Source organism: Mycteria americana, chromosome 3 (genome assembly GCF_035582795.1).
Source record: "Mycteria americana isolate JAX WOST 10 ecotype Jacksonville Zoo and Gardens chromosome 3, USCA_MyAme_1.0, whole genome shotgun sequence".
Taxonomy (NCBI): domain Eukaryota; kingdom Metazoa; phylum Chordata; class Aves; order Ciconiiformes; family Ciconiidae; genus Mycteria; species Mycteria americana.
Window position 1 is genome coordinate 90,032,647 of NC_134367.1, and position 14,889 is coordinate 90,047,535.

Here is a 14,889-nt window from a genome sequence, read left to right on the forward strand (position 1 = left end):
GAAGAAACAGGGGTAAATACTGGCACATCACATAACCTTCTCAGTTGATTTAGCACTGACAATGTGAATGTGGGGCCTAGTAGTGGACACCAGATTTCAAGAAAAATGTAAACAAGCTGGAGAGAGTTCAGAGGAGAACAAGAAAAATGTATGTATGATGTGGTCTGTGAGGAAAGATCAAAAGAATTAGTGCTTTTTAATCTAGGGAAGACTGAGGAGATGCATGGAACTTTCCAGCATTGCAGCATCTTTTTTATGTACTCCTCAGGGATTAAATCTTTTACCAATGTCCTCTAGAAACAGGAGAAATAGTATGGGGCGGAAACTACAGGATGTGGAGACCTAGCCGCTTGTCTCCAGCCATATGTATAACAAAGTGCAGGAGGAGATTGCCTGGGGAACAGTGTGAAAGCATCTATCACTAGAGGTTTTAAAACAGGTTAGACAGGCATCTGTCAGGAACGGGTTAGATATGGCAGATGCTCCCTGGGAGAAAGGGCCAGCGAGCAGGATTCATGAGGTTGCTTCCTGCGTGACTTGCTGCGAGCCTCTGGAATCCAGGTGAGCAGCCTGGCCACGAAAAGCGCAGAAAACATGAGTGCACCTCACTGCGCCGTGCAGTCGCAAATCCTTCTTACTGTCGTGGCTTTGCAGGGTCACTGCTTCTCCCCACCACAACAGGAACTTCAAATTTTGCGTTGTTCTGCTTTTGTTCTTGAGCAAAACATAAATATTTGCTGTAGTTGTGGGGGGAACAGAGTATTTCATTTTACTTCCAGGTAATTAAGGTTTTCTTTTTGATTAGTAACAGTCCTCGGTTCATCTATATTACCTGTGCTGAAAATGCTTATGGCAATAACTCACAGTAATGAGCCGAGCTCATCAGGAGAGATAAGGTCTGCTGTGGGACCAATAATGATGGCCTCCCTCTACAAATGTCGTTGCTTAAACTGCTGGGCTCCTGTTGTGGTTTAGCCCCAGTTGGCAACCAAGCCCCACACAGCCGCTCACTCACCCTGCCCCAGGTGGGATGGGGGAGAGAATCTGAAGGGCAAAAGTAAGAAAACTCGTGGGTTGAGATAAGAACTGAAATAAAATAAAATAAAAGTAATAATAAAAGTAATAAAAAGGAAAGCAAGAAGAGAGAGAGAGAGGAACAAAATCCAAGGAAAAATAAAGTGATGCAACCGCTCACCACTTGCTGACCGATGCCCATCCCATCCCCGAGCAGCGATCGCTGTGCCCCGTCCAACTCCCCCAGTTTCTATACTGAGCACGACTCCATATGGTATGGAATAGCCCTGTGGCCAGTCTGGCTGTGCCCCCTCCCAGCTTCTCGTGCGCCCGGCAGAGCATGGGAAGCTGAAAAGGCCTTGACCAGTGTAAGCATTACTTAGCAACAACTAAACTGTGTGTTATCAGCATTATTCTCAGACTAAATCCAAAGCACAGCACTATACCAGCTGCTAGAAAGAAAATTAACTCTATCCCAGCCGAAAGCAGGAAACCTCTTGGCCCTGTCTTGGTATACTTCGATTTTTTCACGGTACGTTAAAAATCCCCCCGAACCCCGGACAGACAGCACCTCTCCCTCTTTCCTAGCTGCTGGAACGACAGCAAAGGTTCTCTCTCCCCGGCACGGGCCGAGGGCTGAACCGCCGCTGTCATGGCGGTACGCGGCAGCGGCTGAGGGCCTGCGTTGGCAGCGGGGAAGGGCTGTGCCACAGCCGGGGCCCGGTAGGCCCAGAGTCCCGCTCGCTGCTCGGCACCGGTAGCCCGCAACGGCCGTAACGGCCCCCAAGCGGGCGGCCGTGGCGCACCGCCCCTGCCGGCGAGGGGCGGGGCCTGGGCGGGGCGGCGTGGTACCGGCCGCTGCCTGGCGCGGCCCGGCAGTGCGGCGGATCCTCTCTCCATGGCGGCGGGCGGCGGCGGCGGGGCCGGGGCGCCCGAGCGGCCCTACGACCTGGTGGTGTTCGGGGCCTCGGGCTTCACCGGCCAGTTCGTGGTGGAGGAGGTGGCGCGGGTGGCGGCCGGCGGGGAGCTGCGCGGCGCCCTGCGCTGGGCCGTGGCCGGGCGGAGCCAGGAGAAGCTGCAGGCGGTGCTGGAGCGGGCGGCCGAGAGGCTGGGTACGGGCCGCGGCTGGGGGTCCTGTGGCGCAGCGCCGTTGTCCGGGGCCGGCGCGGCCCCGGTGCCCCGGCCCCGTCCGTTGGGAGCCGCGCACGGGCGGGTGTGAGGGGAAGGGCTGAGGGGCGAACCGCGGCAAGCCCCTCGGTGTCGGGGCTGCGGAGGGCTGCGCCGGGCAGGTGGCGGCTCGGCCCGGGGGGGGAGGGACGCGCCCGTCGGCGCGGCGGGCGGTGTCGGTGACGGCGGTCTCCGGTGCGCAGGGAAGGCGGCGCTCGGGGCGGAGGTCGGCGTGCTGCTCTGCGATGTGGGCGACGCGGCCTCAGTGGCCGCCATGGCGAGGCAGACCCGGCTGGTGCTCAACTGCGTGGGCCCGGTGAGTGCGGTGATGCGGGCGGTGCTCCCACGGCGTCCGCCGGGCGCGGCTGCCGGCCGAGCCCGGGGCGGCGTCTGCCCCCCCCCCCCCCCCCCGCCGCCGCTCCTCGGCTGCGTGCGGCTGGGCTCCCTGTTCCTCGGGGCAAGGAGCTGCGACGGCTACCGGGAAAGCTGCCGCTGGGCCCCGGCATTTCGGGAGCCGCCCAGGTGAAATGTAGCTTTTTGAAATTGAACGGAAAGTACAACCATGTACTGTAATCGCCTAGAGATTTCCCACCACGGTTTCTGGTGGTGTAATTCACGGACAATTCTCACTGAAATACAGCAGTTTGGGGGTTTTTTGTTGTTGGTTGGTTTTTTTTTTTTTAAGTCTTTCAGAGGCAGCATAAGAAACTGATTGTAAAATGGGGAGGAGTTTTGGGTTGGGCCAAAATGTTTTAAGTGGTGCTAGGGCTGAAAATAGAGCTGGAAAAGAAGCCCATAGACTTGCCGTTTTGAGTTCTTGGCCCCTTGAAAACTTTCAGCGGCAATATTTCTAGCGCATTCAGGGGGGATCAAAGTACGGGAGCTGGAAGTTGGGTCATGACAGCGTCTTTGAAATGACAAGTATTTAAGTAGAGAATGTGATGATAATACGAGTGCAAAAAGCAAACTGAGATTAGATATATCTAAATTGGCCTTGGTGATCTTATCTTATGAGAAAAATACAGTGGAGGAGTCCACAGCAAACTCGGTTATCAGTGATGAAGTTTGTTATGCTGTTCCTTCTCCCCACCCCCCCAAAAATACAAGTACTATTACATTTTTGCCCTACTTAGCAAAATCGATAGCCATCAAGTGTTTACTTTTATTGTAGATACACGTGTTGGAGAAAACACGTTGGGTGAGTTGTGGTGTGTGGGTTTTATTTTGTTATCTGTGGTGTTCTTTTCTTCTATAGTATAGATTCTTTGGAGAGCCTGTGGTAGAAGCTTGTGTGGAAAATGGTGCAAGCTGCATTGACATCAGTGGAGAACCCCAGGTATGTGACAGTAGAAAAATGCTACCTTATATCAAGGATCTATTAAAGGAGTATTTGTTTAGTATGTTTCGTGTTTCCGCTAATGTTTTTGAACGTGAAGACAAATTCTGCCTCCTGATCTACAATTTTAAGATGCATTAAGTATTTTAAAGTACATTAATGTGTATTAGTTGTATAGTTTTCTTGCTTATAGACAGTAGCCTCTCAGGTTCTTTCTGGAAATCCAAAAGTTTTGAGTTCTGCTTTAGGTGTCGATTGTGAGTCTACACAGGAATTTTGTGTAGATCACATTTCTTTGCACTGCTGTGACACTTTCATACCACAAAACAGGAGTAATATGTATCTGTCTTAAAGATGCTTGTAAGTGATTTCAATTATGTAGGGTGCTATGATATGACAGTAAAGCACTGATGGCTAATATTGGGTATGGCCAAATATAGAGTTCTGCTTAAAATATTTGTTCTGACTGTGTTTTAGTTTCTGGAAGAAATGTACCTGAAATACAACAAAAAAGCTGCGGAAAAGGGAGTATATATCATTGGAAGCTGTGGCTTTGACACTATACCAGCCGATATGGGAGTACTGTACGCCAGAGACAAGTTGAAAGGTGACTTAGTTACGGGTGACTTTATGCTGAAAAAGAAATGCAGATGATGCCTTCATCTGGTTTCCTAAAGCAGCAATGCTTATGTGGAAACTCCTTTAGTCTCTCTTTCTGCTTGCCTTTACCAGCTGACCAGTTTCAACCAAATCTGGTAGATAAAAATTTAAAAGTAAATCATATTCCCATTGGATTGGAGAAAATTAATCATTAGGTAGAGGAGGGATTCAAGGTAATGTTGCTCACTGAGAGAACAGAACCTTCAGTTGTCAGCAGTGGTCTGTTCAGCCAGCGTGTGGACATTTCTAGGCAAGCCTCAGCACACTGCTTCTTGTGCAGTGAGAATCTTATAGGGAAGAGACAGTGGGGACAGGAGGGCTGCGGGAAAGGGATCGCAAATTAGTGGGTAATCAGGTTTTGTAAGTTTTCTTTTTCTACTGCAAGCACTGAGAAGCTGTTGTATGAGTGCAAGTAGATAGCGCCATGCAATGCCTTTCTTTAAGAGCAGCTAGACAGTAACTGAAAGAAGATAAATATATTTGGGGAAAGATGTGAGATAATTTAATTCTATGCAAATAGTACTTGATCCTAATCTCAAATGAGGATACTTCGTTCATCAGGTCTGACTTTCAGTTGGGCCAATAAGAGTATCCCAATGTTTTGCTTTTATGTACTATTAAAACTGCTATTAAGTGGGATTGCTTTACATTGGAGTGTATCATCAACTTTCAGTTTAAGAAAACTCAATCTGGATCTGATTGGAGAGAGAGGAGAGGCATGGAAATGAGTATCTGGTTGCTCATGGGGTTATAATTTGATGTCTGATACTTGTTTTGAATAAAGATACCTTTTATTTCTTCCTATTTTGACTTTGTGGTATTATCACCTGTCTGTCCAGTTGCTTGCTATATTGAAATTTGCCCATACAAGTACAGTTTTACAATCTCAGAAGGAACTGAGCAATGCAAAACAAAGCAGAATTTGGAGGAGTTTTTTGTTTTGCTGTTCATCCCAACTAAGCATTCCTTGTAAAACACAAACTGTGCTAAAATTAAATATTTTAGGTTATCTTGTGGGTTTGGTTTTTTTTTTTTGTAGTTAAGGTCTACCAAAATCCGTAAGTCTCTCTCAGTTTTCACAGCCTATATCATCCTTTATTTTACAGCTTGGAGAAAAACTAAATATGGCTCTTAATATTCTTTTCCTCTCTTTCATTGATTATTTACATTATCTCATTAACTAGATAAGACAAATGAAAAATTTATTATTAGTGACCCTTATTGAAGTACTTTAGATAAGAAATTTGATACTTGCTAACTAAAATAGCTGTGGAACTTAATCTTAGTTTATTTTACTTTGAGATAAAGACGGGACTCTGCCTTTTCAACTAATAATGTCAGTGGCCTGCTATTTGAGTCTACTAGAGTGTCCTCTGGCTTTGTGAACTAAAGAATGTATATTGGCAGTTGCACTAACCGTTGTAGGTCCATTCCAGCTGAAATAGTCTATTCCGTTCTATATGCCAAGTAATGTTTTATCCTCCCTTAAAGGTACCCTCACTGCTGTCGAAAGTTTCCTGTCGGTGAAATCTGGGCCTGAGGTTAGTTGGTTTATACCTTCTTGGAAACTAAGAGGTATTTGTGAGAACATCACTGTAGCCCATTAGAATAACTGTTGTTACATTAATTCAGACCAAGGAACAAGCTGGCAATTCTTTGATGATGAGTCTAAGAACTTTATTCCTTAAGAGCTAATAAAAGTATCCCAAGCAAACACTATTTTGTAAGGTTCATTTGCATAGGCTGTCTACCTAAGGTTTGTTGTATTAAGCTGTTTCAAGAAATACTTTTTTTTTTTGCAGAGATGTGGGAAGGATTCATAACACAAGGAAGCTATAACAGAAACATAGTGTGTTGCCAGTAATCCTAGTGTTTGGCTGTTTGGGTGTTTTTTTGTTTGGGGGGGTTTGTTTCAATATACTTTAATGCATGTAATCGTAATACATATATGTAATAATTGTAATAATGTGTAATATATGTAATAATTCTAAGGTCATTATTAAAATAATGCGACAATGACCCAAACCAAGCCATTGTTGGTGCCCAACAATCAAACATACTGCTTCTCCTGTCCTGAGCACCCATCCTCACAGATGGGGCCCAAGTCATAGCCTGTTCTTATGAACATCTGGAAGAGTGGAGGAAGCCCATGGAAAGGCAGAGTGATACCTATCTGTTAAAGGACAGGGGATAGTAGTTAATGAGAATGTATAGATCTGTATGTTGGGTATAAAGATGGTTTAAGTATGTAGTATAAGTTGTAAGTGTTGGTAAGAAGGGATTTCAGTAATGAGAATTAAATACAATGGGAAGGTTAGAAGATACAGATATGTATGTATGTATTAAATTATGTGGGACCTGAGCATGATGCAAATCATATAGAATTAAGGGGTGGAGATTGTATTGGGTCTGGCTGAAATGGAGTTAATTTTCCCCATAGCAGCCCTCATAGTGCTGTGCTTTGTATCGGTAGCTAGAAAGGTGTTGATAATACACCACTGTTTTGGCTACTGCTGAGCAGTGCTTGCACAGCATCCAGGCTGTCTCTTGACCATTCACCCCCCCCCCCTCATCCAGTAGGCTGGGGGTGGGCAAAATCCTGGGAGGGGACATAGCCAGGACAGCTGACCCAAACTGACCAAGGACTATTCCATACCATATGCTGTCTGTTCAGCAGTAAAAGCTAAGAGAAAGGAGGAGGGATGGGGGGCATTCATTATTGCGACATTTGTCTTCCGGAGGAACCGCTATGTGTACTGAAGCTCTGCTTCCCAGGAAGTGGCTGGACATTGCCTGCTGATGGGAAGTAGGGAAGAAATCTTTTGGTTTTGTTTGCTTCCACGTGCAGCCTCTGCTTTTGCTTTATTAAACTGCCTTTATCTTGACCCATGAGGAGTCTTTTTTTGGTGGGTTTTTTTTTTTTCCCCAATCTTATTTTCTCCCCTTCCTGTCCTACTGAGGAGGGGAGTGATAGAGCAGCTTGGTGGGCACCTCGCTTTCAGCCAAGATCAACCCACCACATTTCAATATACTTTAAAGCATGTAATCATAATACATATATGTAATAATTGTAATAACATATGTAATAATTCCAAGGTCATTATTAAAATAATACATGAAACCTTTAGATACTGAATTAATTACTGTTTCATGGTATGTCATCAGGGTTGTTGTATACATGACGGGACCTGGAAGTCAGCTGTTTATGGCCTTGCGAATCAAGACAACCTGAGGAAGCTTCGAAAAAAGATAGGCTATGCCCCTGTTCCAGTAGTTGGTGCAAAACTTAAAAGAAGGTATAAGAAGTGTAAGATGTGAAACATGCTGTCTTCTAATGGTTCCAGTATTTATGAGATTGTTGACATATTATTAAATACTGAAAAGATGCATTTAGGACTTCAGTATACTACAAACATAGATGGTTATCTAGTAGAATTGAAGATAAGTTCAGTTTTACTGATCTGTTCATATTTTACTGAAAAAAGAACATGTCCCAGCATTTACTGGGTCTCAAAGTTAACTTGTTCTAAAAGACTTTTAGTGACATGGCAAACTTCTGAGTTTGATTTCAGAAGTGATCAGTAGAATGGAAAAAAGAAGTGCGAGGAGAATATTATTTTTATTGTTAAATTCATCCTTGCATGGAGTTTTGAGTTGAGACAGGGATAAATTTGGAATAGTTTGCTTTCAGTGAAAAGAGGTAATGTCAAAAATGCTTGAGAAAAAGCCAGTATTGGGAGGACCGTTATGATCAATTTCTTTATGTGAATGTGTTTTCTGACTTTCTTTTTTTTTTCATTTGCAGAGGACCTGTGTTTTACAATCAGGAATTCAAACAGTACTCCATTCCATTCATCGGATCAGATGTTTCTGTTGTGAAACGGTCTCAGCGTTATTTGCACACAGAGTTGCAGGAAACACCTGTAAGTTACTGTTATTAGTATACTATGTCTTTATTGCCATTTTCAATGAATCTTTCATTATGTAATAACTGTTCTTAGTGCAGATCTATGTAGTAGGGTTTCTGTAGTTAGGTAAATAGTAATGAACTTCAGTGTGCTTTTGCTTTTGTAAAGAAGGAAGCTTGTTCTGTTGATCACCTTTAGGAGCTGCTTGACCCTGGAAGCTGCTTGACCTGATGTGTTCCAGGTTCTTCTGGGTGCACTGGCCTGTTTCATACCACTTGATGCTCTGCCTGATGAGCTTGCTTATTGCTGCTGGCATAATAGTTATGAGAGTCTCTTGTAGGGTTCTCATGCTGTCTGATTTCTGGGTATATATTTATAGGGAATGGAAGCCCTGAGTCACAGAAATATTTGAAAGGTAGGCTTCATGATTTTCAGGAATGATAAATATATTAAATTCTGTTCCTGTGCAGAAGCTTTTTTTGTTCTATCAGTAAAGCTTCTCAAAGCATCATAACTGTAGTCTGTGTAACTATAGTCAGGTCAGTATAGTGTAGTCAGCATTCTGATAAAGAATTCACATGCTTCTCATTTGTATCTGGAGACTTCTTTGATGCTTGGGACTCTGGTATACAGAGTAAAGGTAATGTGAAGAGGTGGTAGTGGAAAAGATGTTTAGTTTTTGTTTTCCATGGTTTCGTGAGAGGATACCAGCAATCTGTATAACAGCTGTGCAGAATCACAGGCATCAATTAAGAGATGAAGGTGAGATAGTGCTCTAAAAATATACTTGGAAACTACTAATGGGAAAGGCTTGCCATTGCTATTCCAGAATTCTAAATAAGGCCTCTGTTTCTCTTAAACTAAAGCACAAAGAGGAGGAAAGGAAGATCTTGGGAAAGAAGCCTGAAATCAGATAGCAAAACACATCTTTCTTTCAAGTTTTCCACTCTTGTTTACCATGCTCACTCCCTCGCTATTCTGTAGTTACATTGTTTTCTCATAATGAATTATAAAGTGAAGCATTATTCAAAGAGTTGTTTAGAACTAAGACAATTGTTTAAGGCCCTGTTTAAACAGCTATCTATTGTATCAAACAATTGCATCCTAATTTGGAGGTAGATATATTTTTACAAATGAATTGATGCAAGAATTTTAATGTAAACTCTATCACTGAAAGGATGTTTTTGCCTCAGGTGCAGTATGGTGCTTATATGAACGTAGGTGGTCTTGGCTCTGTTATCAAGCTGATGTTTGCTGGCATTTTATTTCTTCTTCTTGTGAAGTTTAGCTTTGGAAGAAAACTTCTGACAAAAGTAAGTGTTCAAAACACAAAAGAATTAAGTGTTTGGAGATTCTCCCCTGCCCCCAGTTTACTGTTGGTCTTTTTTTTTTTTTTTTTTTTTTTTTGTCTCCCCCCCTTATTATATAGTACCCGGAATTTTTCTCTGCTGGACGCTTCACAAAGAAAGGACCAACCCAGAAACAGGTAACTGGCTGTTTTCCATCACAATTATTGAATAAATTTGTTACGGTAATGGTGGAATAGTAATCTAGAGTCAACTAGATTACTCTAGATTAATGACAGTTTAATGAAAGTACTCTAGAAGGGGAAGGGGAAGGGGAAAATTAGTCTCAAAGAAATAATTTCTAAATGCACATTGCCTGTTCCTGTTCAGATAGCTTTGAATATTTAAATAATCATGCCTTCTGCTATTAGACATCAAAGCAGTGGAACTCATGTGAGGGAAAAAATGGATCATGTTGCTGTGTCTGATGTATTTACATGGATGGCTCACAGCACTCAATCTGTCAAAGGTGATGACAGAGGGAGACGGAGTAGCAAAGACCCAGGACTGAAAGCACTGAGAGAATAAATGGACTTTTAGAACAACAGTTCCAACAAAGTGGAAGTGATTAAAAATTCAGATGAGGTAGTACCTTTTAAGCAGTAACTCAAAATAACTACTCTCATGTTTAGATGGATTATAGTATTTGGCATAATAGATACTTATATCAGGCGAGCACAAGTAGTGAATATAAGTGAGTTAATGTTTTGGTGACCACACTTGTCTTGTCCACTACAGTTGGATGGAACCTCTTTTACAATGACTTTTTTTGGCGAGGGTTACAGTGAGGGGCAAGATCCCCAGAATGGCAAACCAAATGTAAAGATCTGCACCGAAGTGAAAGGACCAGGTATGTATGTTAGTAGCAGCTAACTGCTTTTGCGTCACGTTCCCTTGCTATTCCTTTCACCCTCGAGGAGCACTTGCAACATGGATGAAGTCAACAGCCTTTACAGACTGTTAGCTTGGATACTAGCATTCCTTGTGACGTGTTTTTTGAGATAGCCAATTCATTTGCATTCTTGTCATTCTCTTGCCTTCTGACTTTCTCCATTCCAGTGTTAATTTTTGCAGAGTAGAGCAGTTAAAGTGAGAGTGCTTTAAGGATACTTTTCAGTTTTTACAGCCTGGACTTACTACTTGTTTATTTCCAGTCCCCTGTGAGTGAACTTAAACAGAGCTGGCACGTTATCATTTCTAGCTATAACATACTTGCTCTCAGATCATTGATCTGAGGGGAGATGACACCTCAAGTAAAGTTTGGAGACAGCAAGAATGTATATTCAGAAAGCAGCTAATGAAGCATAGCTTCTTTATATAACTAGAGATGTAGCTGAATGCAACAGTCTCACACTAAAAGTCTGAATTGAAGCACAGGATGGGGAAAGCTCTTGCTGTAATGGAGAGCCCTCTGTCACCGTGAGGTGATCGCTCATGGTTGTTGTGTGGTCATAGGCCTGTATTTGAAGCAGTATTTGTCTAGATTAGATCTTAAGGACTTCACCAGCTACTTGGGATGATTACCAGTTAAAAAAGCTGTTCTTAAGTCGGGAAGGCTGTTTCATTGCCAAAGAGATTATTCTTCAGCATGCTCTAGGTAAGAGCAAGATTACATTCTACATTTCAACACACTGTACATCATTTGTTGTTGGTTTTTGGTTTGTTTGTTTGGTTTTTTTTTTGTCAGAGCCTGGCTATGTTGCTACACCAATTGCAATGGTTCAAGCAGCTGTATCTCTTCTGGAAGATGCAGCTTGTCTGCCTAAACAGTAAGTACTTTCCCATGCAGAAGGGCTTGATCTCCCTTAAAGGGACTGTGTGCATATGTTTCTCCTTGAAAATACAGATCTCGTAACCCTGTGGATTTCTGTTATCTCACCCAAAGGGCTGTGCAATGGAGATACTTCACCAAAAGCTGATTTAAAGCCACTTATTCTTTATCTGCCTTTCAGTTTGAAAGGATGTAGTCACAGGTTTTTAGTAATGCTTTTGCAGCATCTGTTGCATCAGTGTCTATATTTTCAGTTAATGGAATGGTTTCTATTGAGTTTGCTGGATGCAGACATGAACTTGTGAATAGAACCAGCTTGCCAAATTCCTCATATGCTCTCTTGTGGGACAAAGTGGCTTTTTCTTTCTTAGGCAGGGAAACACATCTTTGACTTCAACAAAAGGTGTCACTCAATCACTGTACCACTAATGTTTTTCTCTTTTGATGTTCATTAACAGGGGTGGTGTATATTCTCCAGGAGCTGCCTTCTCTAAAACAAAACTGATTGATCGCCTGAACAAACATGGAGTGGAGTTCTCTGTTATTAGCAAGCCTGAAGTCTGAAGTCAAAACATAACTGTATGAACTAATACCTTTCCTGGGTCTAACTCCAATAAAAATCATTTGGCTGTAATAGCCTAATCATAAAATACTTTCACTGTGCTATTGTTTACAGGAGAAACAGAAGAAAAATTGAGTTAAAAATTATATTACTATTTGCTACACTGAGCAAACCCATAAAGGGTATTGAGCATATTAAATTAGTGACTTACTGGGTACTAGTTCTAGAATTTTGTTTAATCTTCTCATCTAAGTTTCAAGTTATTACTTAATGGAACCTTTGTAGGATTTGTTGGTGTATACATTTATTGTAGCAGTAGAGATTCTAAAAGCTCTGAAAATTACTCTGAGATATAAAATACTCTCCATCTCCCTCAGCTGCATCGCATTTGCTGTCTTTGTTACCAGGCAAATCACATGCAGCCTGTTGCTCTGTACTGTCATAGCTGTACTGAAGATTGCCTGATGGGTGGTGTTCACTATATGGTGATGTTTCAGGTGCTTCTTCGGAGGTTTGTGCCTTAACCGCACTCTCTTCAATAACCTAAAGTTGGGTGAGACCTTAAAGAGGTCTCACCAACCTTAAAGAGCTGGTGGCACTAGCCTGGAGGAGAAAGGGAAGGTGAAAGAACGGGGGAAACCATCCTCCCCGTCTTCCCCCTCGACTGGGTCTCCGAGGAGAAAAGCTGTGAGGAGAAAGGAAGGAGTGGAAGGAGAAAGCGTGTCATTATTAATAGTTTCGAGAGATGGCGCCCGAGGTGCGGAGATGACGGCAGTACCAACTACAACTTCCCAATCGGTTTTTTGACCAGTGACGTTATCGTCTCATAAGCCGATGTTACACGGTACAGTAAAATGATAGTCCTGACCCATCTCCCAGAAGTGACAAACCGCACCGCCGGGAACACATACTGCAAGTGTGTATCTTACATCATACAACCATGCGCGCAAATGACAAACCATTGTGACCAGCGACTATTAAACTAAAAAAATGAATGCTTATAACGCATTTATTTTAACATGCTCTGGTCAGATCTGTCGTTATCTCAACCCTTCATACCCCACGTTGGGTGCCAAAGAGGACTGTCGTGGTTTAACCCCAGCTGGCAACTAAGCCCCACACAGCCGCTCGCTCACTGCCCCGCGGTGGGAGAGGGGAGAGAATCAGAAGGGTAAAAGTGAGAAAACTCATGGGTTGAAATAAGAACAGTTTAATAATTGAAATAAAACATAATAATAATAATAATAAATAATAATAACAATACATTGTAATGAGAAGGAAAACAACAGAAGAGTGAGAGAGGAAGAAAACTCAGGAAAAACAAGTGATGCAAGCACTCACCTCCCACCGACTGACCCCCAGCCAGTCCCCGAGCAGCGATCACTGCCCCCCGGCCACCTCCCCCCAGCTTATATACTGCGCATGACGTCCTATGCTATGGAATAGCCCTTTGGCCGGTTGGGGTCAGCTGTCCTGGCTGTGCTCCCTCCCAGCTTCTTGTGCGCCTGGCAGAGCTTGGGGAGCTGACAAGTCCCTGACTTAGTGTAAGCACTGCTTAGCGACAAATCAGTCATCGGTGTGTTACCACATTATTCTCACGCTAAATCCAAAACACAGCACTACTCCAGCTACTAGGAAGAAAATGAATTCTATCCCAGTCGAAACCAAAAAGGAGCAAAATACAGAAAGGAGAAAGAAGAAAAGTACTACAAGGGATGAAAGAGGTAAAGAAAGTTAAAGAGGTAGGTAAAGAAAGTTAAAGAGGTACGTAAAGAAAGTAAAGGTTTTTTTTTAAAAAAAGTTTACTAAAATGTAACATTTTTGGTTCTCGTGTTAGGGATCAATTAATTATGCCTGTGACTAATTATCACTTTAGGGTTTGTCTGTAAATCGAGCTGTACTACATCAGCTTTTTATTCAACACTATTTTATAGGATCCAGTATGGCTTGTACTGTGAGTTGCTCCATATACTCACCGTTTCTATTTTTGCTAATTTGAAATTGACTGAGTCTTTTTAAAAGTACAACCTGGAAAGATCTTGGAAATAAATGACACTCCTTGACCAAGATCACAAAAGACCTCTCTGTAAAAAAACGATCGAGTGCCTCCTCTTCATAGCTGAGCAAGCAAATGCATACACAAGCACTGCTGTCCGGTAGGAGTGCCCCCACTAATAGCTTAAGTTAGGAATCAAGTTTTGCAAACACACTTGAAAGTAATACTGAGTTCCAGGGTGACAGAAATGTAGATAAAAGCTAGCTAGTGCTTCAGACCAGTAAACTGATAAATGCCAGTCATTTGCATTACACTTACATGGATGTTAATAACGGGAGATAAGCAAGCTGACCACTCTACAACTGTGTATTAGCCAAAACTGCTTTTAGTTGGTTCTTTGAATAGTCTTACCTGGCCTGCAAAACTGTTGGATCCTGCTGAGATGAGCATACCATTCTCGTCCTTCAGGAAGCTACTATGAGGCCAACAGGCCAGATCAAAAGTAAAGGATTTCCTGTGCCCTGGATTCCCAGGGTCATATGTGCTTGCGCTGTTGGTGTTTGTAGCAATCACACCCCTACTTCCTGCATCCTTCTCTCTCTGTGTATTAAAATGACAATTGTAGTATCAAAATACCAGCAACCAGTCATCCACTCATCGTTCCTGGTTTAGTCTCATCAGTACGTGTAACTTGCATTTTTCCCTCTACCTCCCATGCTGGGCATCCGCATAGGACGGTGCGCTGCAAAATGCATTTCATTTTAGGAACAGCTTTAGTTCAGAAGGAACCACGGTACGTTGATCTCCAAGCATACCAGAGACACTCATCTTCTTGACTACTTTGGCGAAAAAAGCATTCCTGGAACGGAAACCCAGAAGTTTTGCACAGAAGACAAAAGTACAAGCAAAATAAGAAACACATGCTATCTTATTACTTGAAATTTTATTATTTCATCGTATTTTCAGATTGGCCTAGACTAATTACCTTACAAGCATTGCCTAACAACTCATGACAAACTATGGATTGGCTTCTGCCTGGAGCTTGTGTTTTCTCCACCAGAAATCAACAACTAAGCTATTTATGAGTAGTTACATGGGAACTGATGCAATTGCAGCAAATCAATTTATT

General features: G+C 42.9%; 2 protein-coding genes across 2 annotated transcripts in view; one reads left to right on the forward strand and one right to left on the reverse strand.

Annotated features, from left to right (window-relative positions):
• The first annotated feature begins 1,847 nt into the window (after positions 1-1,847).
• Positions 1,848-11,852, forward strand: SCCPDH (saccharopine dehydrogenase (putative)). Its single transcript, XM_075496037.1, has 12 exons — positions 1,848-2,126; positions 2,385-2,497; positions 3,437-3,517; positions 3,995-4,124; positions 5,669-5,718; positions 7,343-7,473; positions 7,983-8,100; positions 9,279-9,398; positions 9,515-9,571; positions 10,170-10,281; positions 11,119-11,200; positions 11,661-11,852. The coding sequence occupies exons 1-12, from the start codon at positions 1,913-1,915 to the stop codon at positions 11,764-11,766; spliced, it is 1,314 nt and encodes a 437-aa protein (XP_075352152.1). The 5' UTR covers positions 1,848-1,912; the 3' UTR covers positions 11,767-11,852.
• A 236-nt stretch (positions 11,853-12,088) lies between these two features.
• The window catches only part of LOC142407557 (protein ELYS-like), a 46,820-nt gene continuing 44,019 nt past the window's right edge, over positions 12,089-14,889 (reverse strand). The window contains exons 34-35 of the mRNA XM_075497179.1: positions 14,172-14,360; positions 12,089-12,307 (exon numbers count right to left, since the gene is read on the reverse strand). Coding sequence (XP_075353294.1) covers positions 12,089-12,307; positions 14,172-14,360 — 408 coding nt within the window. The remainder of the gene's footprint in view (positions 12,308-14,171; positions 14,361-14,889) is intronic.

Excerpts from the sequence above, each read along its gene's own strand:
- SCCPDH (XM_075496037.1), top strand. The coding sequence starts at position 1,913 with ATGGCGGCGGGCGGCGGCGGCGGGGCCGGGGCGCCCGAGCGGCCCTAC. Across the intron at positions 4,125-5,668 it reads CGCCAGAGACAAGTTGAAAG|GTACCCTCACTGCTGTCGAA; the intron begins GTGACTTAGTTA and ends CCTCCCTTAAAG. Across the intron at positions 11,201-11,660 it reads GCAGCTTGTCTGCCTAAACA|GGGTGGTGTATATTCTCCAG; the intron begins GTAAGTACTTTC and ends GTTCATTAACAG.